This window comes from Capsella rubella, unplaced genomic scaffold, assembly GCF_000375325.1.
Source record: "Capsella rubella cultivar Monte Gargano unplaced genomic scaffold, Caprub1_0 scaffold_5, whole genome shotgun sequence".
In the NCBI taxonomy this organism is placed as follows: Eukaryota; Viridiplantae; Streptophyta; class Magnoliopsida; order Brassicales; family Brassicaceae; genus Capsella; species Capsella rubella.
The window spans coordinates 1,764,529-1,792,357 of NW_006238919.1; the positions used below are offsets into that span (position 1 = coordinate 1,764,529).

Sequence of the window (27,829 nt, forward strand, 5' to 3'; positions counted from 1 at the left end):
GTCTCCAATGGTGCCGCACAGAAGACACAAGCTGGATTAACTCCCCCTCTCCAAGTTAGCATGCGATATATTTCGACTTTTATTCAACTGTTACAACTTACAAATACATAAATCTATCTTTATAAAGGAATTATGGTGATGCTATTCAGAAATGAAACAATCCACGAGATCACATTTATTATATATTGACTTAAAAAAACCAAACATTACTGTATTTATTGAAATGAAACACTGTTTATCATACATTATTGAAAACAACATAATTAATATATAGGGACAATAATGGTGATTTGTGATGATGATGATTGATTGATTAAGCTTTGAGGATGTGGTCTTCCAAGTCAACAACCATGCTCTTGACGAACTTCATGTAGCTGCTTGGTTCGGGGGATTCATCGTTGTGCTTCTCCCATATCATAGTGATCTTGCAAACGCAATCATCTTCAGACTTGGGTATGAACTTGTAGTCGAATTCACACACCTTGAACTGCTCCATTATGTGACCTTCCAGTCCTATAACCTTCGTTGTCTTATTCTCATCATCCATCTCTCTCCTCTCCTTGAACACCTCTTCCTTTCCATCTTTATCACATATAATTCTATGTGAGTTAATGTTCTGTTTAAATAGTTTGTATGCGTTTGATTATTATATAGTATATAGTTTTGGGGTTCTTTCCAACAAACCTAATGTGTAGTTCCAAATCTTGATGCTTCCGTGAGAGTCCCATTCGCCGTCGTGGACAGTAACACCTTGGATGTGGTGGCCGACAACGTCAGGGAAGAGATGGTTCTCGTTCCTCCATATCTTGTAGTGTTTCTCCGCCGTTCCTTTTAATGGCACCTCCGTCACGTATGTTCCTGACGTCGCCATATCTCTCTCTCTCTCTCTTGTTGTTTGAAAGCTTACATTTGTTGTTGCATGCCTTGGTTTATATAGAGAATGTGACAGTAAAAACTTGGGTTACTATATATACATTTCTTCTTCATTTTTTAACCTACATTAGAGTGAGCATTAAATGATACATGTATCTTCTTTATTAGTGGTCTGAGCTGTGATGTTGTGTCATCACTTTAGCACTTATCGCCATAAGTAATATTGTTTGAAAAAAAAAAATTATTCGAATAGTGATTCACATTAATACGACCCGCGTGATGTTATAATAGTTGGAAACTTTAGCAGGATTATTGGATCATTGATTTTGATGGATTTGAAAATCTAAACAAAAATTATATGTTATTCAATCATTGATTTTAAAATAACTATCAAAATCATGTGTATTGGTTGTATGATTTATAAATACTAGTTAAAATCATATATATATTATTCGTTTAGTTATTTGTTTTTAAATTTTAAAATTTGTAGTATGTTTTAAATGGATTTGATAGTGTAAAATAGAAAGATTCAAATCCAAGGATAAAACATATTATTTCCAAAACCATGTATTTTGATTTCATAAATAATAAGGATTCACAGATTTTGTGTGGATTTATATATCAATAAACCAATAACATTAGAATCCAAATTCAAGTTCAATCCAAATTAATATTTTTAATAATTCAAAGATTGAGCTTGTTTAAAGAAATCTAGTAATCTAACTTTTATAGTTTTATAATTTGACCGTCATAATATATAATATAAAGTAATCAAATGCTAATACAAATGTATTGTAAGGATTGGTGCAGTGGTGCTAATACAACTGTCATGTTATAATCCATATTCAAATTTGACAGCGTACGAGTTACATGAAAAATGAATCCTAAAACCTATAAAATAAATCCTAAACCCAAAATACTAAATCTAAACCAAAAAACTTTAAATTATAAACTATTAAAATTTATGTTAAACTTTTATTGTATATTTAGACTACAAGATTTGTGATAGTATTTTTCTTCTTCTTTTTTTTTTTAAATGATGGTACGCGTAGTATATTGGTATTGCTCTATTTAAAAATGACTTTGACATCTACACCTGTTAATATAATTGTCATTCAATAACTTATATAATATATATTAACTAGTACCAATATCTAGAAATGAAACAGTACTACATTTATCATACATTATTGAAAACAACATAATTAATATATATAGGGATGATATATGGGTGATCGTGATGATGATGACGACGACGATTAAGATCACTGATTAAGCTTTGAGGACGTGTTCTTCCATGTCAACAAGTATACTCTTGAGGACTTTCATGTAGCCACTTGGTTCAGGGGATTCATCGTTGAGTTTCTCCCACCTCATAGTGATCTTGCAGACGCAATCATCTTCAGACTTGGGTATAAACTGGAAGTCGAATTCATACAACTTGAGCTGCTCCATTATGTGACCTTCCAATCCTATAAACTTCAATGTCTTATTCTCATCATCTATCTCTCTCCTCTCCTTGACTAACTCTTCCTTTCCATCTTTACATACATGTGTGATGTGTATGTGTTCATCAGTTTAAGTTAAATTCGGATCATATTCATGTGTAATGATATAACTGAATGTGCAACATGCCACTAGCTAGTAAAACTTCTCACAAGGATATGCATGTTATGACGTTTTAAATAGTCACATAGAGTAATAAAAACAAACGAGGCATACCTAAAGTGTAGTTCCAAATCTTGATGCTTCCGTGAGAGTCCCATTCGCCTTCGTGAACAGTAACACCTTGGATGTGGTGGCCGACAACGTCAGGGAAGAGATGGTTATCGTTCCTCCACATCTTGTAGTGTTTCTCCGCCGTTCCTTTTAACGGCACCTCCGTCACATATGTTCCCGACGTCGCCATCTCTCTCTTTGTTTAATTAATAGCTTCCACTTGTGTTTTGTTTTGGTTGATGAAATAACACTCGCTTCACTTATATAGAGAACGTGACTGTACAAAACACATGGTTTCTACTTTCTACGCTTCTTTCAATCATTTGATAGTACATACTAGAAGTCTTATCTTCTTTATTTTTCAACCTATACCATTTAGTAATCATTAATATTGGGGGTCATGCATACCAAATAGAACCTTGTGCAGTTCGTTTACCCCTTCATAATTAACGCTTGGGGACAAGTGTTTTGTTCCAAAACAGTGCCTCTCTCTTTCTCCTCCACAAAATCATGACGTTGTTGTCACATTACTGCATTAAAACATGGGGCTCATAGAAGAAACTAATCCCGGACCACGTTACTAAAGTTGGTAGTTGGCCCTTTGATGCAGCGCATGCATCGATACAGGGGCGGACCCAGAAAAAAAATTAAATGGGTGCAAAAAGTAGCAGATGAAACTTGAACTCATGACCTCAAACACTACATGGGGGCACTTTAACCAGACACTCATAACTTTAATTTTAATATAAAGTTTTTAGTTTTTAACAGGTTGGTGGGTGCAACTGCCCCCACTTTCTTCTATGTGGGTCCGCCCCTGCATCGATACACAACTCGACCACTGTTTTTAGTCTAAACGCATGCATGGGCTCTGTTTTTAATTTTAGGGTTTTATTTATTTACTTGGTCTTTAAGCTTCTTGTTTTGGTTTTCCATTTCTCTTATTTCTTAGGGTTAATATTTACTCTTTTGTTATTTATCACTTGAGCTTCTCATCTCTCTTTGACTATCGGTTATTCAAGGAACTCAATGAACAAAAGGTTTATCTTGTGCATTGTTAGGTTTTGCCATCCTTTATCCTTTAAATTATGCCCACAATACTAGCTACACCAATTTATCTTCTAAAGAATAAATGAAGGCACAGCCTAACCACAAGTGATATGAAATGTCCAACGTTTATGGCCGAAAGAAAAATTAGCTACACAAATCTGAATCTTCCTCGGAAAATCAATGGTGTCAAGTTGCTTCAAGATAATGTGTTGAGATGGTCAAGAATGTTATACTCATCAGCCTATCTACATTCTCCAAATTCAAACTTGATAGCATACAAACTGTACACAAGTGATATGATAAAATGTGTGTTTTCAAATGAGTATTTTAAATAATTTAAAGATTGAGCTTGTTTGAAGAAATTTTAATTTATTATTACATATCCATTGATATACACTACTGTTATTACATATCCATTGATATACACTACTATTATTACATATCCATTGATATACACTACTATTATTACATATCCATTGATATCATATACACTATGATATCACATTGATATGATATACACTATCATAAAATTTGGAGCATAGTTAACGTTTCTCTGAAATCTATATATCTTGTAATTTTTTTCATTTTTAAAAAATCTTAATATAGAAAATTATTTTATTTCTAAAAAAATGATGAATTTCTAATCTCAATTATAGTTTCATATTTTCTACTCTATGTGAGTTATTAATATTAAAATTACAAATTTTGAAACAACATCAATTAGTAAACTGGATATTTTGCTCAAAGTTGGAATACAAACAAATTTAGTGAGACTAATAATGATGGATATTTTCTTATAAAAAATTATTTAAACTTCATAGATTTTAGAAATGTACAACCTTACAAATTTTATTATTAAATGTTTCATATCTTTTCCTTTATACAAAAATCTTAGAATACAAAAAACTATTTCCCATAATAAATTTTGAAAAATGTTCTTTGAATTCTGAATATCCTGTTTTTTACTTTTTATCTTAATGTAGAAAATTATTATAATTATAAAAATTTTAAATAATAAAATCTCTAAGCGCGATTGGTTGTTTAAAATCAAACATATGCTACACATTTTAAAATATTTCCGTTGATGAATTTAATTAGATTTGAAAAAAAAATATTTTGATTATGTTTGTATCAAATATTTTAATAACAAAATTTTATATTTAAAATAGTTCCTATATTTTAAAATATTTGTTTTATTTTCCATATATCATGGTTTATTTTCCTTTTTACATAATTTTAGATATGGAAAATAATTGTTATTTAAAATTTGTTAAAAATAATGAGATGTCTAATCCCGATTGGTCGTTTGAAATCCTATGTGGACGCTCTCAAAAGTTTATAGGCTCAACTTTTATAAAGTACTAGTTTAGTACCCGTCCGATGGACGGATTATCTTTATTTAAAATTAAAATTTATTATAATTTATAAAAATAATTTATAATATTGCTAAAAAAATTTAAAAAATCTTAATTTAGCAATTATCCTCTAAAACATAATTATACCATTTTTAAAAAATTGTTCTTTCTTAACTTTCAATTTAAAAAAAAATCATTCTTGGACTATGAAAATTAATTAATTATTTTTTAATATGATGGTAAAGTTCTTTCAAATTAACATCAATCTAAAATAAGATGTTAAATACAAATATAGTCATTTGTAAACAAGTTCATATAAACAACGCAAATAAACATAAAGATTCTAAAATAAATTATAGCATCGTTGAGGAAAACATTAAAAATCTTTCAAATACGAATTTTAAAAAACTAAATATTTTTTTTAAAAATATTTTAAAATTATTATATTACGAATAATATTGAACTTTTGTTATCTTTAATTAAAGCTAAAAATGTTATTTTCGAAAATCTTTTATTCACCCCTATGTTTTAGACAATGAAATTGCTCAATGGCATAATACATTCATACATAAATTAAAAATTAAACAAATATAACATATTATAAAATAAAAATCATAAATAAAAATATTTATTTAGTTAAACTCAAAATCTATTTTATTTGTAAAATGTAGATCCTAATTCTCCTTGATGAACCCAAAATGATAAATACTTTGTTTAATTGTAAAACCTAAACTTCACTCCTCTTTATAAACCCAAACCAATAAATAATCTCGTTTAACTATAAAATCTAAACTATAATGTGCATTTATAAACTCAAACAGCCATATAACCCTTATAACTGTAAAACCTACAACTGGCAAAACAAAAAATTAGGTTAATAACTGAAAGAGATTTTTTGAGAAATACCCTTTTAGGTGTACCCCTTTTTAAAAATAGACCAAGTTTCTATCCATTTTTGAAAATATCCTTTTTGGTGTACCTCTTTTTAAAAATACACCAAGTTTCTATCATTTATAAAAAAATACCCCTTTTCAAATATGAAAAAATTGTAAACTTTTATATAGTTTATAAGGTACATCTAGATCACTACTGGGAGACTCAATACAAATATTTATAAAATTTTAAAATGTTCTAAACGGAATTTATAAGACTTTTATAAGGTTTTTATAAGGTTTACAAAGTTTTTATATGGTTTTTAAATAATTTTTGAATAGTTTTTAAAAGGTATTTATACGGTATTTATGAAATATAGATATAAATTTACACACATATAAAGATAATTTGTGTCTATATATATAAGCTTACACATATTTTTGTTTACAAATATCATTTTTTTTTACTTTTTAATTTATCAAAAATACCCCTTTTCCAATACCACTTTTTAAAAAATACCCATATTTCAAAATTTATCAAAAACCACTAAAAATATTGAAATTTATCCAAATATGTGTGTAAACTTATAAATATACACACAAATTACCTTTATATATGTATAAATTTCATATAATTTTCATAAATAGCATAAAATAACTTGTAAATACCTTTTAAATTTTTTTTAAAAACCTTATAAACCCTTTTAAAAACCATTTATAAACCTTATAAAACTTGTAAAAACGATTTAAAACCTTTTAGAACATTATAAAATATTTGTATCCAATTTCCTAGTAGTAGTTATTATATAAAAGTATCTTATAAACCATATAAAACTTTATAATTTTTCATATTTAAACAGAAATATTTTTGAAAGTGGATAGATAAATGGGGTATTTTTGAAAAGGGGTACACCAAAAGGGGTATTTCTCAAAAAAATCTCTTTCTTTTTATAATTATTTTATATATTTTGATTTTTAATGTTGTTTAGAAATTCTAATTTACAAAGTAAACCATGATTCTCATTTATCATTTATATGCCCAAACCAACAAATAACCTGTTTTAATTGTAAAATTAAAGTTTAAACCTTAATCCTCTTATGTAAACAAAAACCGACATATATTCTTGTTAACTATAAATTTTAAATCTCTATCTTATTAATACACCAAATTGAAATAACAGGTATTTATACGGTAATTATGAAATATAGATATAAATTTACACACATATAAAGATAATTTGTGTCTATATATATAAGCTTACACATATTTTTATTTACAAATATCATTTTTTTTACTTTTTAATTTATCAAAAATACCATTTTTCCAATACCACTTTTTAAAAAATACCCATATTTCAAAATTTATCAAAAAATCACTAAAAATATTGAAATTTATCCAAATATGTGTGTAAACTTATAAATATACACACAAATTACCTTTATATATGTATAAATTTTCATATAATTTTCATAAATAGCATAAAATAACTTGTAAATACCTTTAAAAAAAATTAAAAACCTTATAAACCCTTTTAAAAACCATTTATAAACCTTATAAAACTTGTAAAAACGATTTAAAACCTTTTAGAACATTATAAAATATTTGTATCCAATTTCCTAGTAGTAGTTATTATATAAAAGTATCTTATAAACCATATAAAACTTTATAATCTTTTATATTTAAACAGAAATATTTTTGAAAATGGATAGATAAATGGGGTATTTTTGAAAAGGGGTACACAAAAAGGGGTATTTCTCAAAAAAATCTCTTTCTTTTTATAATTATTTCATATATTTTGATTTTTAATGTTGTTTAGAAATTCTAATTTACAAAGATAAACCATGATTCTCATTTTTCATTTATATACCCAAACCAACAAATAACCTGTTTTAATTGTAAAATTAAAGTTTAAACCTTAATCCTCTTATGTAAACAAAAACCGACATATATTCTTGTTAATTATAAATTTTAAATCTCTATCTTATTAATACACCAAATTGACATAACTGAAATTAGGTTATTTGTTGAATTTTATTAATATATTTTTAATATATAATTTTTTATATATTTTCTTTTTCGATAGGGTTAATAATTTTTTATTTTATCTAAATATTAACAATATTAGAATCGACACGTGTCAACATCTTATCGTTTATAATTGATACATGTCACGATCTTGTTAATGGATGACTTTGAAAACCAAGGTTTATATAATAAGATAGATGATTTGACCGTCATAATATATAATATAAAGTAATCAAATGGTAATACAAATGTATTGTAAGGATTGATGCTATAATATAAAAAGATTGATGCTAATACAACTGTCATGTTATAATTAATCCATATTCAAATTTGACAGCGTACGAGTTACATGATAAATGAATCCTAAAACCTAGAAAATAAATCTTAAACCAAAAATACTAAATCTAAACCAAAAAGTTCAAATTATAAACTATTAAAATTTTTGTTAAACTTTTATTGTATATTTAGACTACAAGATTTGTAGTAATATTTTTCTTCTTCTTTTTTTTTTTTTAATGATGGTACGCGTAGTATATTGGTATTTGTCTATTTAAAAATGACTTTGACATCTACACCTGTTTATATAATTGTTAATATATATTGAAGTGAAAGCCAAACAGTACTACATTTATCATACATTATTGAAAACAACATAATTAATATATATAGGGATGGTATATGGGTGATTGTGATGATGATGATGATGACGACGATTATGATCACTGATTAAGCTTTGAGGACGTGTTCTTCCATGTCAACAGCTATGCTCTTGAGGAGTTTCATGTAGCCACTTGGTTCAGGGGATTCATCGTTGTGCTTCTCCCACCTCATAGTGATCTTGCAGACGCAATCATCTTCAGACTTGGGTATGAACTGGAAGTCGAATTCATACAGTTTTAACTGCTCCATTATGTGACCTTCCAATCCTATAAACTTCAATGTCTTATTCTCATCATCTATCTCTCTCCTCTCCTTGAACAACTCTTCCTTTCCATCTTTTATTACATACATGTGTATGTGTTCATCAGTTAAGTTGAATTTGGGTCATATTCATGTAATATAATTTGCAACATGCCACTAGTAAAACTTCTCACAAGGATATGCATGTTATGACGTTTTAAATAGTCACATAGAGTAATAAAAACAAATGAGGTATACCTAAAGTGTAGTTCCAAATCTTGATGCTTCCGTGAGAGTCCCATTCGCCTTCGTGGACAGTAACACCTTGGATGTGGTGGCCGACAACGTCAGGGAAGAGATGGTTCTCGTTCCTCCACATCTTGTAGTGTTTCTCCGCCGTTTCTTTTAACGGCACCTCCGTTACGTATGTTCCCGACGTCGCCATATCTCTCTTTGTTTAATAGCTTCCACTTGTGTTTTGTTTTGGTTGATGAAATAACACTCGCTTCACCTTGGGTTATATAGAGAACGTGACTGTACAAAACACATATGGTTTCTACTTTCTACGCTTCTTTCAATCATTTGTTTGATAGTACATACTAGAAGTCTTATCTTCTTTATTTTTCAACCTATACCATTTAGTGAGCATTAATATTGGGGGTCATACCAAATAGAACCATGTGCAGTACGTTTAGCCCTTAATAGTTAACGCTTGGGGACAAGTGTTTTGTACCAAAACAGAGCCTCTCTCTTTTCCTCCACAAAATCATGACGTTATTGTCACATTGCTGCATTAAAAGATGGGGCTCATAGAAGTGAATTTTACTTTATTTGGTAAAACTTCACAATCAATAAGATTTGTCTAAGAGCTCATGCATTAAGGATGGTCTAATCCCGGACCACGTTATTAAAATTGGTAGTTGGCCCTTTGATGCAGCGCATGCGTCGATACACAACTCGACCACTGTTTTTAGTCTAAACGCATGCATGGGCTCTGTTTTTAATTTTAGGGTTTTATTTATTTACTTGGGATTTAAGCTTCTTGTTTTGGTTTTCCATTTCTCTTATTTCTTAGGGTTAATATTTACTCTTTTGTTATTTATCACTTGAGCTTCTCATCTCTCTTTGACTATCGGTTATTCAAGGAACTCAATGAACAAAAGGTTTATCTTGTGCATTGTTAGGTTTTGCCATCCTTTATATTATGCCCACAATACTAGCTACACCAATTTATCTTCTAAAAGAATAAAGGAAGGCATATGAAATGTCCAACGTTTCTGGCCGAAAAATAAATTAGCTACACAAATCTGAATCTTCCTCGGAAAGAAATCAATGGTGTCAAGTTGCTTCAAGATAATGTGTTGAGATGGTCAGGAATGTTATAAAACAACTCATCTGCCTATCTACATTCTCCAAATTCAAACTTGATAGCATACAACTGTACACAAGTGACATGAAAAATGTGTTTTTTTTTTTTAATAATCAAAGAGGTTATGGGCCAAATCCCATACATCCTCTCAGACCCGAAACTAAAACATGTTATATGGTTTAGTCCCAAGCGCTAAAAAGTTATCCGGAATTAAAATTCGGGGGATAAAAAAAATTAATTTGTATTTTCAAATGAGTATTTTAAATAATTTAAAGATTGAGCTTGTTTGAAGAAATTTTAATTTATTATTACATATCCATAGTCACTTATATTAAATATTTTTCTAAAAAGAGAAAAATAAAAGATAATTAATATGATTGGTCGTGATCTAATTCCTAGCATGGCCATGCATTAACTGTATTACAATGGGAGTAAATTCTAGTGTAACAAATACCATAGATATATTTATGGTTCATAATATTTCAGCTTTCTTTAATTGTTAACCTTTCAAACATCTTGAAACCCTAAAAAAATTCTTGAAGTACTGTATCATATTCAGAAGGTCAATTCTCAAAAATACAACTATATTATATAATGAGATTTTACCTTTTTCAAAATTATCATCATTAGTTTTTTTCCTCAAAAATACTACTGAAAATATATATTTTTTCTGGAAATACCACAAAACTAAATCTAAACACTAAACCTTCAAAACTATATCATAAAACCTAGAAAATAAACACCGAACCCAAAATACTAAATTTAAATAAACTATCATATTTTATTTTTACTAAAACGTTTGTAGTAGTAATTTTTTTTTTTTTTAACGATGGTATGTTTGGAAGGAAAACATAGTATATTGGTATTTTTATGGTATTTCACGATGAAAACCAAACAATACTGTATTCAGAAATTAAGCATCACATTTATCATACATTATTGAAAACAACATTATTAATATATTGGGATGATGAATTGATGATGATGACGACAATGCAATGATGATGCTTGATTAAGCTTTGAGAACGTGGTCTTCCATGTCAACAACCATGCTCTTGAGGAATTTCATGTAGCCACTTGGTTCAGGGGATTCATCGTTGTGCTTCTCCCACCTCATAGAGATCTTGCAGACGCAATCATCTTCAGACTTGGGTATAAACTGGATGTCGAATTCATACACCTTGAACTGCTCCATTAGGTGACCTTCCAGTCCTATAACCTTCATTGTCTTATTCTCATCATCCATCTCTCTCCTCTCCTTCAATACCTCTTCCTTTCCATCTTTAACATATGTTTTCATCAGTTAAATTAAACTAGGTTCATATTCATGTGTAATGATGTAATGAAGTTTCGAACATGCCACTAGTCAAACTTCTTACATGGATGAAAATATATGTATATTATGTTATTACGGTATAAAAAGTCTGTATTATCATCATATAGTAATAAGAAAAACAGGTATACCTAAGGTGTAGTTCCAAATCTTGATGCTTCCGTGAGAGTCCCATTCGCCGTCGTGAACAGTAACACCTTGGACGTGGTGGCCGATAGCGTCAGGGAAGAGATGGTTCTCGTTCCTATACTTCTTGTAGTGTTTCTCCGCCGTTCCTTTCAATGGTATCTCTGTCACGTATGTTCCCGACGTCGCCATCTCTATCTCTCTCTCTCTTTGTTTGAAAGCTTCCACTTGTGTTTTGTTTTGGTTGATGATGAAATAACACTTGTTGCGCCTTGGTTTATATAGAGAACGTGACTTTTAAACACATGGTTTCTAACGTTTCTTTCAATCATTTATTTGATAGTGCATGCTAGAAGCCTTCTCTTCTTCATTTTTCAACCTCTACACGTTGTGAACATTAATATTGGGGGTCATACGTTTATCCCTTAACGCTTCGGGGACAAGTGTTCGACTCGTATTTGGTACCAAAACAGTGCACCTCTCTCTGTCTATTTCTCCTCCACAAAAACATGATGTGACAATGTAAGTGAATTTTCTTTATTTGGTAAACTAATCCCGGGCCATCTTATTAAAGTGGGTAATTGGTAAAAAATAATTTTTTTTTTTTGTTTTAGGCTTTCTTTATTACTTGCGCTTTTAAGCTTCGGTTCACATTTATTCTTTTGTTATTGAAGGCGTCTCTTACCAGTCTTATGCTTGTGAGAAACGTTCACCTAGAGCTAAGATTCGTATCTCTTTTTCATTATTATCGGTTATTCGAATCTACGATTCTCAAGCTTGGTTTTGTTCCGTCATTCAAGTGAATCAACGAGCTAAAAACATCCTTCTTGTTCGGCTAATTAAGGAACTCAATGAACAAATGGTTTATCTTGTGGTCTGTGCCATCATTTGTGGTCTGTGCCATCATTTATCTTTTAGAAGATAAATTCTCCCCTAAACACTAACTACTACAATTTATCTTATAACGGATAAAGGATGGCAATTTGAAAGGTCTTGCCTATATCTCCTTTCCAAATTTGCAATTGATCCCAAGATTCTTGTAAACTTTTGAATATGCATCCTAAGTTTATATATGGGCTTATTCCTAGAATTAGGTTTGAATTAAATAAGGCCCATTAATAGAATTATTATATTGTTGTACTTGTCATGTGCTTTGGTAACTAATATAACTAAGGAGACTGGTTTTGTTGTAAAGAGGACCAATAACTTTACTGGTTTGTTGTACTTGTCATGTGCTTTGGTAACTAATATAATTAAGGAGACTGGTTTTGTTGTAAAGAGGACCAATCAACTTAAATGGTAAGATCTAAGGATTTAGATTTGATTGCTTAAATAAAAGTTTACAAGATGTTGTCTATTAGAGTATTAGTCCTATTAAAAGAAATTATAATCCTAAATTCGAACCTTCTTGTCGTTACTAACCTTACTTATATTACTTATAACATTTATAGAAGATGATGTCAAGACCCATAGAATATATATAGTTACATGTATTATCAAGGACCCTTTTCGTTTCTATATATATACTATGGTTGATGATTCAGAACGTTTATGTGGCAAGAGTATGCAACATTGACTATTACAATGGTCGACAATGAATTAGATTTTTAGGTCGTCCAATAAATTCAAAAAAATTAATGGATATGAAGGTCGTCCAATAATTACTAAAATATCTTGTTGAAATATGTGATATTCATCATTATTTCAATCAATGTGAAAAGATCATATCTAGATTTTAGAACAATTCGTAATTGGGGTCAGGATGATGCATCGAGTTACACATCAAATACATGAGCTATTGGCATGGACGCATGAGCTGGCATGGCAAATCTATTAGTGGATGATGATATTAATAGACATTCCGACTTGGCAAGGAAATACATAAAAGGTAAAGAGTTTAGTTGCATGTAAAGATCAAGAAATATCTCGCAAGAGTAAGAATTTTCGAATTAATATAAATACTGTAGGTTTGCTTACAAGCCGCACAACCACTCTAGAATATTGGTTTAAAGTTGTATACCGCGTAACTAAGGTAATTTACACTTTAAATATAATATTATCGATATTTTGTCTGTAGCCGATCAAGATTTTAAAGAAGTTTTTATAAACTACTGTAAAAATTATTCACAAATCCTAAAAGCTTTTCGAAAATCTTGAGAAAAAGACTCTCAAACCCTATCCGGATATTCTAAAAATCAACGGATATCTATTCCTATCCCTAGAAACTTCCGCTTCAACAATATGGATTAAAAGTTCAGCAAATACCCAGAATTTATTTTTAAAAAATGGCGGCATGATCACTAACGTCTGAAAGGTATATATAGCAAGAAACAATTACAACTCATCCCAAAATCTAGCACAAAAAAAAAAAAAAAAATTGAAGCGTAAGAAATATTGACATATATATGGCTCACTGAAAACAAAAATAATGAAATATTTATTACTTTGTATACATAGATACAACCATCATGAACGATAAGTACAAATGGGAGACAAAGTGGGACTTTTTGTAAACCTACGTTAAATGAATATGAATGTTGAAAAACAAAATTCAGATTTTTATAGATATGAATTGTTGCTTTCAATGTCCCCTTAACCAACTCATCCTGTATACATTTTTCTTGTACATTTTTTTTTAACTACGGATTTTGCACAACCCTACTTCATATCACCGATGATGTATTGTACCAACAGTCTCGAAAATTATTAATGGGTTCAAAATGTAAGATATGAGTGTATGGGGCCTTATATATACTGTACATTCGAGACACATATTGAGGAGAACGACTGATTCGAGAGGACCAATTAAAGTTGTATAATCTGTACGTTGCCAACAACTTGTTAACATGGAAACATGAGAATCACATATTTCAATCGGATACGTTATTGTAAATTTATGAAATAGATATGTTAAGAAGTATTGTGTCTATATATGTGTAAGAAATAAAAAATTATATCCCAACTAAAAATTTATACAGTTTGCAACTTGAGAAAGGGGAAAATGATAGAAAGTGAAATAAGAGTATACAAAAAAATAGAAAATTGGGACCAAAATTAATTGAAACGAAGACAAAGTGTGTTTTGTGGTGTGTGATGGTATATGGTCCCATTGGGATGGATGATACCTCTATTGTAGACATACCTTAGACAAAAACCATTATGGTAATTTATCCTCATTTATCAATAAGACCAAACATAAATCTTGTTTCTTCCAAAACCCTAACTGTGGAGACAATGAACGCTATTTTTCAACTATATGTTGTATTTTAGTTGCACATACGTACAACAGACGTTACAGATTTTATATTCAAAGATTGATGATTTAGAAACACTACTTGTTCCATTTAAAACTTCCCCCACATCACACATAAGAATCTAATCAAATTTTACTATTTGTTACTATAATGATTTGACTGCAGATGATCTTTTATTGTTTTTATGTGGTTTAAACCCTATAACCCAAGAGTTGTGTAGCCAAATTGTGTGTTAAATCAATTTTGTGATCAATATTGTTGCAAAACGCTTGGATATAATTGGTTATAGTACTATAGTCTTGAATTGAAGATAAGACAATGAATAAGAACGAAATGACAAAAACAGAATCCTAAGGTCATTACGGCTCTGGGGAGCATGAAAGGGAAACCATATTGAAAAATCCCAACCAATTAGCTTTCTTAAACCAAAAGTAAACACACTTGAGAGTGACTTATACCTGACTATTATCATTCTTTTTTTTCTTTAGATTGTTGTTTTCATTTATTTTAGTTGTCTATAGCAAATTCATAAAGTTCGAATGGCTGAGGCGGAAAAAATCTACATGTAAATTGTACTGATTTTATTTTGATTATTCATAAATTATAGTTAGTATTAGTGCGAACAAAAAGAATAAAACATATACAGTATTGTGGACCAACAATAAACCGTTTTACATGTAAATAAATTTTGTTCAGGAAAATTGTTGTGCGTCTTAAAAATAGAGTTCACTAAACCGCTGATAAATCGAAATTAGTCTATTTTACTCACCATATCCATTTAAAACCATAAATCTTTTCATTTTATCAGAAGTTCATGAACAAAACATTCAAATTGTTTTTAATCTCTGTCTTAAAATGGATATTGCGGATAAAGTGGACTAAATTGTTAACAGATTTATTTGTCTGTATAAACGTTTTATAGTTGGTCTGAAGCAAAATTTGTCTATTTTATTTGGTATGCATTTCATACTATAATTTATGAGCTATTTAATCCACAAACATATTTGTCGATTCCAACCACCACAGCCATTTTTATCTGCTATTGTGTGTGGATTTGTTTTGGTATATAACATGTACACTATATAATATTAATATTAGCTTTGAGTTTACTAGTTTCAGCTCACACCACTTTTGTATATTATTCTTCATCATTCCAATCTTGTTTTATTAAAGTAGTATCATCTCTTATCTCAAAATTTTAAGATAAATTAATACTTGATATAGTAATAATTTGGACGTTGGAGTACAAAAGTGTTTGGATTTTTATATTAATAAACCCAAAAAAAAAAAATCAAGCGGCGTCGAATTTGCAATGATCAGAAGACGATGGACAATTCACATGGGCGTTTTTACCTTTTGTAGTCACGAAAATACAATCTATATAAGATTTGTTCCAATTATTGGTTTTATTGTCTCTCTTTTTTATTTTTTCTTCTTTAGATTGAAAATGCAAGAAGGAATAATTTGACTCAAAAACAGTGCTTAAAATGTAGGTTGATCTTGATAACCCATTATTTGTCTAACTTTCGTAGAATTATAAATGCACTTGAATTTATTGTCTTTTGACTAGGATATCTAAATGAGTGATAATACTATGTAATCGTTACTGTGATGCCACATGTGTTCAAAAGATTATAATTCATATCGTCGACGAAAAAATGTTTGTTAGGTAGCACGCACTATTTTTTTGTATTTAAGTATTATATAATGTTTTACATAATTCATCAATTATATTTGAGGTTTTCTGCATTAAATCTTGTAAATCGTTATTTTTTACAATTATTCTTTATGCAAATTAATCTTGCAAAATTCAACGAAATCACAATACAATTAATATGAATTCATTATCTTCAGGTTAGCAAAATTTTGATGACTATATATCAAATCAAAGTTCTCTCGATGATTTGTTAAAATTTATCTTTTTAAATGAATATATGCAACCGTAAAAATAGTTAGAAAATACGTAAAAAGATCAAATTGTGTATTATTTTTGACTTAATTTAAGTAATTTTTATAGCATACTATTTTTATTTAATATAATTTATTTATTTATTTTGGAAATGGATAATAGAGTTATAAAAATTGGTGACTTATAAAAGTTATTTGCATTAAAAAATCCTTGTATTTAAAGATTTAAATTCGAAGATATGCTATATATGTAAGAGTTATTGATTAACATAATATACTTCACTTTTACAGTAGTCTTTTTACAAAAGAGAAGTTTTCTAAATTGAATTTCCAGGAATAGGTGTTATCTATATATACCACATGTAATGCTTTGACATCCAATACAAATGATAAAGGGCTTTTTAGTTTGCACAAGAAAAAAAGTTTGATTAAATAACATATCATACTTTTCAATGTATTCATCATTTGAGGAACAATCATCAGCTTTAAGCTTATTAATATCCCGAGTTCGTACGAATGCCTATGACGACGAGAAAAGAGAGTTATAGTATTAAGAAAAAAAAATTGGTTTTATTAGATGGGGTCTCCTATACATAACTTTTTAATATTAGATTCTATAAAAAGAGAAATTCAAAACCTATAAGATTCATAATATTAGTAGAAAATAACAAATAATTCCATGATATTAAAGGAAAAAGTTTGAGGTAATCATGCTAAATGCTGATTTATACAGATGGTAAAGGAATGGGTGGCAAATAGATTATAGAAGTAGTAAAATGATGAAATAATTAAAGAAGGTGTCTTTCAAAACTTTAAAAGAATAATTAAGGCAGATTTTTTTGCTATCTGTAGTGTTTTGGTGTCGTCGGATGTGATTAGGTTTTTGTTTCTCTCTTCGATTTTTCGACATTTTATGCTAATAATGTATCTTTATTTTTTCTCTTAAAATTTTCAAAAATCATAGAATAAGTGTATTTTATTTACAAAATTACAAAAGAAAATTACTAAAATACTGAAAACTAGATTATGGATGGTTAGGTACTGATTTGGTTTCCAAACCCAACTAAACTTGAAAAATGCTCTTCATAAATCTAAGTACATGTCTAAATAAATCATACAACTTATGAAATTATTTTATTATTAATCAACCCTTATTTAACTTTTTCTTTATGCTGTAATTTAAAAATATATACACTTTTTTGTGCTTTCTGCTAAATTTGATTATACGAAAGTTCTCAGGTGGTGTGACAAAGAGAAAAAGCTAATGATTTCTCAAGGCTTTAAAGTTTAAACCTTAAAAATATTTACATCTGACCAAAGAAAATAAAACTGTTTATATTACAACAACCACTAAATCCTCATATATAGTATAACAGATCCTTCTACACACTGTCCAAAACTGAAACTTTCAGACCAAGAAGTGTTTTTTTTCTTTTCCAGTCCAACTCTGTTCTCGCAAATCATCACATCTATCCTAGTGGAACCAATCTCTCTACCGGCGCCGGCGACCCACCAGTCTATTTCCGGCGAACTTGACGGAAGTTGAAACCAGGCGGTACCAGTCTCTGGCCGTAATTTTGCCGGAGACCCTCTGTTACGAGTTTTATCACTTCCCGATTTCTACTAACCGGAGACCCTCGGCGAACGGGATCTGATTTTTCCGGCTAACCGGAGATGAAGTTTATGGAATTAGGGTTTCGACCTGACACATTTTACACTGTGGAAGCTGTAAGGTAAAAAGAAAGAACCAATCATCTCTCTTAAATTTTTCGAATCCTCTGTTTTAACCAATTCAGATCTTTGGACTGCTCTGTTCCACAGGTCTGTGTCTTGTGATTTGATAAATGATCTTGTAATCCAAGTCAAATCCACAAAATATCTTCTTCACAAGGTTTAAAAAGTTCAAACTTTATTTTGTTTCTCCACAAGCTCTGTTTCTAACTTTGGTTTGTGTTTGTTGGCAATGCAATTTACAGTTTCCGATGTTGTCCAAATGCTTGCGTTTGAAGAACTTAGTCTCTTCGCAATCTTTAGAAACAGAAGAAACCTCGAAAGAACAGCAAGTGATTCAACTTGTTGATTTCCCCGGCGAAACAGAAGCTTTTGAGCTCTGTGCTAAGTTCTGTTACGGCATCACAATCACTCTTTGTGCTCACAATGTTGTTGCGGTACGTTGTGCAGCTGAGTATCTAGGGATGACGGAAGAAGTGGAGCTCGGCGAGACTGAGAATCTTGTTCAAAGGCTTGATCTTTTCTTGACTTCTTGTGTCTTCAGGAGTTGGAGAGACTCTTTTGTTACTCTTCAGACCACAAAGGTGTTACCTTTATGGTCTGAAGATCTTGGGATCACAGACCGATGCATTGAGGCGATTGCTAACGGTGTAACTGTCTCCCCCGGTGTGGAATTTTCGACACAATTGGAGACTGGTCTGTTGAGAAACCGGTCAAGGAGAAGAAGAGATGAAAGCATGTGTAATGGTGGAGTGAGTAAGGCGGCAGAGAATTTGCGGTGGTGGGGTGAAGATTTAGCTGATTTGGGTTTAGATCTTTACCGCAGAACAATGGTTGCGATAAAATCATCAAACCGGAGAATATCTCCTCGATTAATCGGAAATGCTCTTAGGATCTATGCATCTAAATGGCTACCGAGCATCGAAGAAACCTCTGCGGATTCAAATCTTGTTTTGGAATTGGTTATTTCCCTTCTGCCATCAGAAAAATCTGCTGTTCCTTGCAGTTTCTTGCTTCGGCTACTGAAAATGGCGAATGCTATGAATGTTTCGCCTTCTTCGAAGATGGAACTCGCGATAAAAGCCGGGAATCAACTGGATAAGGCAACCGTTAGCGAGCTGTTGATACCCTTACGGGATAAGTCAGGTATGTTATATGATGTAGATGTTGTGAGGATGATGGTGAAACAGTTTCTGTCTCAAATCAGTCCTGAGATAAGGCCAACAAGAACAAGAACTGAACATAGAAGGTCTCATTCTGAAGAAAGCATTAATTTGGAAGAGATACAAGAGATTAGGAGATCTATGTCTACTTCTTCTTCTCCTCCATTGTTGAGTAAACTAGCAAAGCTTGTTGATTCATATCTTCAAGAAATCGCTAGAGATGTGAACTTAACAGTTTCCAAGTTTGTTGAATTGGCTGAATCGATACCTGATGTTTCAAGGATTTGTCATGACGATTTATACAAAGCGATTGATACCTTTCTTCAGGTAAATAGCAATCAAGAAAGTATTTTACATGAACATATACACTGAGAAAGCATCTCACACTATCTCTCTGTATTGCAGGTTCATCAAAAGATTGAGAAGAGTGAGAGAAAGAAGTTATGCAGTATCTTGAACTGCAAGAAACTATCAGTAGAGGCAAGCAAGAAAGCTGCACAGAACGACCTGCTTCCATTGAGAGTGATCGTGCAAATCCTCTTTGTCGAGCAAGCACGAGCCACAATAGCTACAACTGCAAACAATATCACTGCGAATGAAACAGCGGTTTTAAGGAGAAGCTTTACAACGAGAAGAGAAGAAAGAGGAGAAGAAGAAGTAGAAGAAAGAGATGAAATCAAACCAATCGGAGGGTTTCAAAACACACCTTCGAGATTTATGGCGTTTTGTGCTATCCCAAGACAACCTAAGAAGATGTTATGCAAGTTGTTGTCGATCAGTAGGAGTTTAAGTCAACGAATTTAAGAAGAATTGAGGGTATTGAGTTTTTTTTTTTTTGAATACTGGTTTCTTGTTGCTCAAGTCAAGTTGTCTTCGTCATACGCCCCTATGAATTTGTGATTTTCATTTGTCACATGACATTGTATATCCCAATAATCTTTATTTGATATTTTTTAAAAGAAAGTATGGTGGTTGAAAATTAATTGATTCTTTGTAACTTCTTGTTTTGTTGATTTTGTCATGTTTTGATATTATGTTCCTTGATTAGTCCACTTCAAGTCTTCAAATAGAATATATTAGTATAACACTGCTTTGGTACTTATTTTACATTCCTCAAAATTGACTCATCTAAGTCGATCAATCAAAGTACTCAAATCCATCATTCTTTTACATATGTTTTACATCCATATAAGGAAATTGTACGTAGGTTAACCATTTTTTCTCTCGTTTTGGACGACTTCTTCACTTGATCCTCTCTCAAGGACTCAGCGGTCTTACAGCGCTAGAGTTTCGTGGTTGGGTACTTGGTTCTCCCTTTGATCTGCTATTTCAAAACTCTTTTGGTTTGAGTGGTTTCTCTTTCCTGTACAAGTTCGCTCTCTCTCGAATCTGTTGGAGATAGAAGTTTTTTTCGTCTAGTTTGGGCTTGTGACTTGATTGGGCGTTTAACCTTGTAAATATTGTAATGGTTGGGCCTTTGGCCGTCCTGGGCGTTTTGCCTTGTAAGTATAGTTTAAGTTTGGGCATGCGGCCTTGTTGGGTGTCTAGCTTTCTATTTAACGGTGTTCGTCTTTGTCGAAGAAATTCTTTTAAAAAAGAAATCTCCATTACATGGCTATTAACTAAAATAAACCAGAGATTAGATCTCTAGCAAGTAGACCAGTACTACCCCTCACAAGATTTCCTTCTTTGGACTTTTATATGTTTTCGTCATTGTAGACCATTCATCTCCAAAATCCAAATATGGAAAGATATGTGGGGATGCATGGTTTAGTTATATGACATTTTTAAAACGTGGTCACTGGTTCATACGTAGCCTCTGAGTTTTCTACACTTATCTATATAGTTGGAGGCATGCGTCTAACACCACATGTGACTTACCTACAGCCTACAGGAGTTACGTTGTTTATTTACACTTTCCCTTTATAATATTTTTACATAAGATGGACACTGAAATTAATTTAGAATTTTAACTCATTTTGTTATTTTAGAAAACGAAAAGATTATTTCATATATCCTCTATCTCTATCTCCAATGGATTCAGAGACGACCATACCGAGCCAGAACCAAGAAGAGACCAAGATGGAGTCAACAGAGTTCGAGAAGAATCAGAAGCGGTACCAAGACTTGATCGCCACATTTCCTCACGTGAAAAGTTCGTTTTCCCAAGCTCCGTTGATCGAGTATGGTGGTCACTGGTTCTTACAGCCACTCCTAGAAGGTTGCCTTCACGCGCAAGACTTCTTCCAAGCACGACCCACTGACATCCTCGTTTGTACTTACCCAAAGTCAGGTACCACTTGGCTCAAAGCTCTAACTTTCATCATCGCTAATCGATCTCGCTTCGAAGACGATTCCTCCAACCCTCTCCTAAGAAGCAACCCTCAGGATCTTGTTCCTTTTATTGAGCTAGATCTCCCTTTGTTCCCTAAAGGTGATGGCATCAGAGACAAAGAAAACAATCTGTTTGCGACTCATTTGCCTCACGATTTGTTACCCGCATCGATTGCAAAATCAGGTTGTAAAATGGTTTACATCTGGAGAGACCCAAAGGACGCGTTCATCTCCTTGTGGGCTTTCATTGAACAGCAAAAGTCATACTTTGGCTCTCTCAATAGTCTTGAGGAGTCTTTTGATATGTTCTGTCGAGGTAATTCTGTGTACGGTCCTTGTCTAGATCATGTCTTTGAGTATTGGAAAGCTTACCAAGAGAATCCAGATGAGGTTTTGTTTCTCAAGTACGAGACAATGAGGGCTGATCCTTTACCCCACGTGAGAAGATTGGCTCAGTTTATGGGTTATGGATTCACAGTTGAGGAAGAAGAAATAGGTGTCGCTGAGAAAGTTGTGAACCTTTGCAGTTTTGAGACGCTGAAGAATCTTGAGGTCAACCAAGGGGAGAGAAACAGAGAGGTCATTCCTGCGGTGTATTATCCGAACAGCGCGTATTTCAGGAAAGGAAAGGTTGGAGATTGGCACAACTACCTGACTCAAGAGATGGCTGCTCGAATCGATGGACTGATGCAAGAAAAATTCAAGGGGACTGGTCTGCTTGAACATGGTAATACTACATGACGGGTTAAATCTTGTTTAATACAACGAATCATCCTTATCTGCTTTAATTACAGCACACGTTGTATTAAAGTTATTGGAAGAATCAAATCTTGTTTTTTACTTTTGTCCAAATGTACACATTTTGATTTATGTGTTCAAAATCTTGATCCTCCTCTGCAACTTTTATGTTTTCAATCTCTTGTGATTATTAAAAAATTTCGGATATACTGTTTGATTCAAGCAATTAGCATCTTAAATCAAATATTTGTGTTTTTTTCTCATTATAGATAACGAGAACAAAACAGAGCATCCTCTGTTTCTTACCAAATATTCATAATGAATGAAGAAAAAACACAACTATTTTGATTTGCTAGCTAACTTGTTACCAAATAACAATCTTCTGTTTTTAGAAAGCAAATACATATAATTCTTATTTTACAAACTTATACAAAACGGTAAAATGAGGAATGATAAGTTCATAAGAAAGTAACCCCAAAATCGTTTTAAAACTGAGCAAAAGTTAGAGTTGGTGATAATAGTGAGAGTCTCCAAGTTTCTTATCTCCACCATCACCAGATCCTCCTCCAAATCCAATGGTCTGAGTCACTCCAGAAACAAGATTAGTAACCATGGAGGTTCCCCAATAGACCCATCCGGTTTCATCTCCATGTCTCTCAGCCTCAACACCAATCCTCTGTTGCTGCTCTGCCATAATCCTATCCCATCTTTTTCTCATAAACTCTCTAACCGCTTCAGCTCCTTGGTTAGCCACTTCTTGAGATGGGATCTCGAGCGGGTTCTGGTCTAAGTTCAGTTTCTCCAGCTTCCTCAGCAAGTAAAACGAGTCTGGTATAGTTTGGATTTGGTTGTTGCTTAGATCAAGCTCTCTTAGGTTAGTTAGGTCAGTGATTGTGTCAGGGACACTCATCAAGTTGTTGAAATTGCTGCTCAAGTTTAGAACCTCGAGTTTCGTTAATCTCCCGACAGAATTTGGAATGCCGTGGATCTCGTTCATGTGTGCATCAAGGTACTTTAGGTTATACATTTCGCTTATCGAACCTGGAAAGTATCGGAGTTTGTTCAGCTGGATCGATAATCTCTCGAGGTTCTGTAATCCATATCCAATGTTTGTAGGTAATGAGGTCAAGTTGTTGTAGCTTCCATCTAACTCAACCAGTGACCTAAATCATAACAAAAAAAACAATTGAAACCTCAGGACAAAAGTATAGGAATCATAACATTTAAAAGAAAAGACAAGACCACAAACCTGCAATGCGCGATACTTTCAGGGAGTGCGGTTAGATTGTTCGCATTGACATTAAGGATCCTAAGGTTAAGCAACATTCCTATAGAATCTGGAAGAGATTCAAGAGAATTCGAAGAAACATTGAGCTCTTCTAGATTCTTGAGTTTTGAGATTGCATCAGGTATAAACTGTAATATATGTTTCAGAAATTGTAAGGAAAGCATATAAAAAAAACCAATGATAGTTTCTTGCAGTTCAAGACTCTAAAAAAAAAACAGTTTCAGACATTTGCAAGAAGCACCAATGATATTTCTTGCATTTCAAGATTCTGCATAAGCAGTTTCTAACATTGATCAAATCTTTCAGTTTTTTCTTTTTCAATATATATATTTGAAGCTATTTTTTCAATCATGTGAGATGATTCGAAGTTTAGTACTTAATTACCGTTAAGTCGTTGCTTGAGAGATTCAAGTAAACTAAGCCAACGATTTTGCCAAAAGCTTCAGGAATAAGCTTAAGTTCTTGACCGGAAAGATCGATCCTCTCAATGATCCCGCCTGATTCCGCCGCCTTGAGCACCGCAACAACCTCCTCATTCACTTCTTGGCTACTCTTCAACATCGATTCCACCTCAGTAACATAAACCCTAGAAAGATCTTCCTCCAAATCCTTCAACTTCTTCTCGTAACTATCGTGCACTTCATCCAACCGCACAACCCCGGCGTAAATCTCGGTCTCCTTCGCCGCTTCCTCGGGTGAGAGAGAATCCATAATCTGAGCGATCTTGGACCGAGCAGAGGAAACTGCCGACTGGTTAGGTCTTGAGCCAAGAGAGTTGAAAACGAAAAGCGTCTGCGTGATGGTTTTAGGGATGGATTGAGTCAAGGAAGACATGATTTGTGGATCGGAGAGAAGAGGAAAAGAAGGAAGGAGGGTTTGTTGCGCAGCCATAGACGGCGGCGCGTGGAGATTGGAGTCGAGTTGATGAAGAACGTAAGAGAGCAAAGGGAACCTGTCGAGATCCATAGTTTTGTGATTATTAGTCAAAGCTAATTGAAGATTAATAGAGGTTTTAAGTAAAGGTACCATATCGATAGTTGAACAAGTCATTTAGAATATTGAAGTTGATGTTGCCATGTTTAGTGATCACAAAGTCTAGTGGATTGAAAAAAAGTGTCCAAGTTGACCAAAGAACTTATGAATAATAAAGATTCCAATGGATGAACAAGTCAATCAGCCATCTTTTTAGAATATAATCGAATCAAGTTCAAAACCAATCCGGTCCAGGATATGCAATTGGGATATAGAACGAGTCCTATACGTTAGAAATTTATCCGCATATTCAATTCAACCCACGTACATACCCCAAGAATCAAACTCATGTTTACTTGTATGATCATCTTAGCTTTTTTGGATCATTAACATAAACATCGACATGGCCTAAAAATGCCTAATTTCGTGTTAGACCGCCTAATTGTGATAGTAGTCCTTATACAAATATAATCCCACCAACCTAATTTATTTAGCTTGAAATATCTGAAAATCCAAAACGCACGTCTATTTTTAGGTCATTTAGCTTACACCCAAAGTATTCCTTTCTCACAGTTCCAAGACTTCAATTTTGTTTTTAGGATAATAAATAGTAATTTGGTGTCTTCTCCTCCCCCACCCAAAAAATACTAAAATTTCATTTTTCGTATTCATTCATATATATCATTCCCAGCTGTATTTCCAGGACCCCATTTCGATTTAAAATCGAATCTTATCATCATCACTTTCATATTTATTAATTCCCAACATTCTTAATCTTTTCTTCTTAAATTTTTGTCTTTCTCTCACAATTTCTCCAAAGCTTATCCCGTTTCGAATTTCGCCTACCAAAAAAAAAACATCATAATATTAGCACATACCAATACTTTGATATTAAACCAAAACTGGACCACATTATCACAAGTCACATACCGTAAACCAGAAAAATCGATCACGCCTTTGCTCCCGGTTATACAAAGGATTTAGATACTTTACCCTGCAAACGACAAAAAGTGATTCTCAATTTTGTTAGTTCAACCAAAAAAAAAAATGTTGAACGGGAAATACAACGACGTCCGTTAAACGGAGACGACGGAAAAGAAAACAGAACAATCTAACGGACGAGTAGATAAGGTAGCGGTGACACGTGGGGGCATGGTTAGAAGATAACGGGAAACATGCAACGGCAATAGACGGAGTGATGATAACGGAAAGAAATTCAAAAAAAAAAAAAAAAACTAACTCACCCAATTCATCATCACCAAGAAAAACGAAAAAAGCTTTGGGATGATTTCATTAATGGCGACGGTGGGATTCACGTACACGTACACCCTTCTATTTTTTTTATATCTCTCTCGCTCTTTTACAATTTTTTTTTTCAAACGAAGAAGATATATATTTCCAACCTTACTTTTTTTTTTTTAAATTGTATATTCAGAGATGATTCTTCAATTTCTCGATGATGTTATTGCCAGTGATTGCCGTTGTGAACAAGGTAGAGATTTCTCGAATTACGGTGGACGTAGCAACCGTAGCATGGATTCTTCACCGTCGTCAACCTCGGTGGCGACGGATGAAGCGGTGGTTTAGACATCGACGGAGATCTAGGACTTGATGAAGAAGATGAAGTAGTAGAAGATGATGACGTGTTAGTGGTGGATGACGGTAACGCTAACGGAGTAGGATAAGTAGAGATCGTTGATTTTTTAGATCCGGCGGCGGATTTTGGTGGATTTAAGAAGACTCTGATCTTCATCGGGGAAGATGATGAAACGAGATCGTACTCTTCGATTAGATTCGCTAGATCTTCATCGGAAGTAATCGAAACGAGCGCGTCGAGATCTTCCGTTGGGAGTTGACACCGGATCGTAACCGTTGTAGATCCACCGCACATCTCCGCCATCTTCGATGCTAGCTCTGTTAACACGCACCACACGCGCGGCCTCAAAATCCGATTTCGTATTGTTTTTTTTTTTTTGGGAATTTTGAAATTCGAAATCAAAATTGACAAACCGGAGAAAAGAGATCGAGAGTGGTAAGGAACTAACCGGAAAATGAGATGGAGCGAGGAACGGCGAGGACGCGAGTGTGACCGCCGTTGTAACGGAGCTTGCCGTCGGGGTAACGAGGTAAAATCTTACCGCCGTAGCTACAGAGGAATTTGATTGTTGAGTTTGTCATAACTGTATAGAGAGAGAAGAGAGAGTTGAAGAAGGAAGAAGAAGAATCTAGAAGGTTGGATTGTTGTGAGCAAGCCAAGTGAAGAGTAACGTTAAGAGCGTATTTATAGCGATTCATGGAATTGAGTAAACAAAGAGGAGATAGTGAAAGGGTAGGATCGTCATTTGGTGGACCTGTTATGTTACGTAAGCAAAAGTCTACTTCTTCTTTACTTATTTCTTTAATGAAAAAAACTCGTAACAGATAACAAGATTTATGATAAGTTTTGTTTTTTTGTTTTTTAACTTTTTTAAAGAGTATACTATGAATGAATACTATACAATAGGCTAATTTCTATTTAAATTAGCCTTTATTTTAAACTTTTGAAGTGTACATATCGTATCGTATTTTTATTGAAAATAACACACAAAAAAGTTAGCAAAAAATACAAACGTTGCACAAAAAATGTTTGATCAGAGACTAGAAAAGTTTAATCTAGGCTCTATTTGAAGTCTAGTTGATACATAAAATATGGTGCAAAATAAAATATAGACATGATCATATATACACAGATTAAAAAAAAAAAGTTGACACATGAAAGAAAGAAAAAATAGGTGAACAAAATAACTATTACATTTACAGTAATAAAGCCAATAAAGTTACT

At 32.4% G+C, this 27,829-nt stretch overlaps 8 protein-coding genes across 10 annotated transcripts; 2 read left to right on the forward strand and 6 right to left on the reverse strand.

Annotated features, from left to right (window-relative positions):
* Positions 1 to 144: 144 nt before the first annotated feature.
* LOC111828538 (MLP-like protein 328) lies at positions 145 to 912 on the reverse strand. Its single transcript, XM_006291935.2, has 2 exons — positions 685 to 912; positions 145 to 582 (listed from the first exon to the last, which is right to left on the reverse strand). The coding sequence occupies exons 1-2, from the start codon at positions 869 to 871 to the stop codon at positions 314 to 316; spliced, it is 456 nt and encodes a 151-aa protein (XP_006291997.1). The 5' UTR covers positions 872 to 912; the 3' UTR covers positions 145 to 313.
* A 1,052-nt stretch (positions 913 to 1,964) lies between these two features.
* On the reverse strand, positions 1,965 to 2,836 carry LOC17885334 (MLP-like protein 328). Its single transcript, XM_006291937.2, has 2 exons — positions 2,596 to 2,836; positions 1,965 to 2,414 (listed from the first exon to the last, which is right to left on the reverse strand). The coding sequence occupies exons 1-2, from the start codon at positions 2,780 to 2,782 to the stop codon at positions 2,146 to 2,148; spliced, it is 456 nt and encodes a 151-aa protein (XP_006291999.1). The 5' UTR covers positions 2,783 to 2,836; the 3' UTR covers positions 1,965 to 2,145.
* A 5,634-nt stretch (positions 2,837 to 8,470) lies between these two features.
* LOC17885839 (MLP-like protein 328) lies at positions 8,471 to 9,292 on the reverse strand. Its single transcript, XM_023782910.1, has 2 exons — positions 9,051 to 9,292; positions 8,471 to 8,887 (listed from the first exon to the last, which is right to left on the reverse strand). The coding sequence occupies exons 1-2, from the start codon at positions 9,235 to 9,237 to the stop codon at positions 8,619 to 8,621; spliced, it is 456 nt and encodes a 151-aa protein (XP_023638678.1). The 5' UTR covers positions 9,238 to 9,292; the 3' UTR covers positions 8,471 to 8,618.
* A 1,753-nt stretch (positions 9,293 to 11,045) lies between these two features.
* Positions 11,046 to 11,839, reverse strand: LOC111830677 (MLP-like protein 328). Its single transcript, XM_023783222.1, has 2 exons — positions 11,626 to 11,839; positions 11,046 to 11,442 (listed from the first exon to the last, which is right to left on the reverse strand). The coding sequence occupies exons 1-2, from the start codon at positions 11,810 to 11,812 to the stop codon at positions 11,174 to 11,176; spliced, it is 456 nt and encodes a 151-aa protein (XP_023638990.1). The 5' UTR covers positions 11,813 to 11,839; the 3' UTR covers positions 11,046 to 11,173.
* Positions 11,840 to 18,177: 6,338 nt separating this feature from the next.
* On the forward strand, positions 18,178 to 20,589 carry LOC17885836 (BTB/POZ domain-containing protein At3g26490). 2 transcript variants are annotated; one of them, XM_006290738.2, is made up of 4 exons: positions 18,178 to 18,515; positions 18,604 to 18,673; positions 18,759 to 20,003; positions 20,082 to 20,589. In XM_006290738.2, exons 1-4 carry the CDS (start codon positions 18,457 to 18,459, stop codon positions 20,478 to 20,480), a joined length of 1,773 nt encoding a protein of 590 aa, XP_006290800.1. In that variant the 5' UTR covers positions 18,178 to 18,456; the 3' UTR covers positions 20,481 to 20,589. The 2 variants fall into 2 exon arrangements, with proteins under 2 accessions (XP_006290800.1, XP_023638544.1); XM_023782776.1 differs by lacking the exon at positions 18,604 to 18,673.
* Positions 20,590 to 21,666: 1,077 nt separating this feature from the next.
* Positions 21,667 to 22,880, forward strand: LOC17887439 (cytosolic sulfotransferase 18). 2 transcript variants are annotated; one of them, XM_023782911.1, is made up of 2 exons: positions 21,667 to 21,969; positions 22,111 to 22,880. In XM_023782911.1, exons 1-2 carry the CDS (start codon positions 21,711 to 21,713, stop codon positions 22,749 to 22,751), a joined length of 900 nt encoding a protein of 299 aa, XP_023638679.1. In that variant the 5' UTR covers positions 21,667 to 21,710; the 3' UTR covers positions 22,752 to 22,880. The 2 variants fall into 2 exon arrangements, with proteins under 2 accessions (XP_023638679.1, XP_006291424.1); XM_006291362.2 differs by having other exon boundaries at positions 21,667 to 22,880.
* A 191-nt stretch (positions 22,881 to 23,071) lies between these two features.
* Positions 23,072 to 25,553, reverse strand: LOC17885998 (plant intracellular Ras-group-related LRR protein 2). Its single transcript, XM_006292725.2, has 3 exons — positions 24,421 to 25,553; positions 23,998 to 24,164; positions 23,072 to 23,911 (listed from the first exon to the last, which is right to left on the reverse strand). Exons 1-3 carry the CDS (start codon positions 25,084 to 25,086, stop codon positions 23,251 to 23,253), a joined length of 1,494 nt encoding a protein of 497 aa, XP_006292787.2. The 5' UTR covers positions 25,087 to 25,553; the 3' UTR covers positions 23,072 to 23,250.
* A 100-nt stretch (positions 25,554 to 25,653) lies between these two features.
* LOC17885835 lies at positions 25,654 to 27,341 on the reverse strand. Its single transcript, XM_006292689.2, has 4 exons — positions 27,054 to 27,341; positions 26,253 to 26,922; positions 25,939 to 26,002; positions 25,654 to 25,850 (listed from the first exon to the last, which is right to left on the reverse strand). The coding sequence occupies exons 1-2, from the start codon at positions 27,301 to 27,303 to the stop codon at positions 26,471 to 26,473; spliced, it is 702 nt and encodes a 233-aa protein (XP_006292751.2). The 5' UTR covers positions 27,304 to 27,341; the 3' UTR covers positions 25,654 to 25,850; positions 25,939 to 26,002; positions 26,253 to 26,470.
* Positions 27,342 to 27,829: the final 488 nt, after the last annotated feature.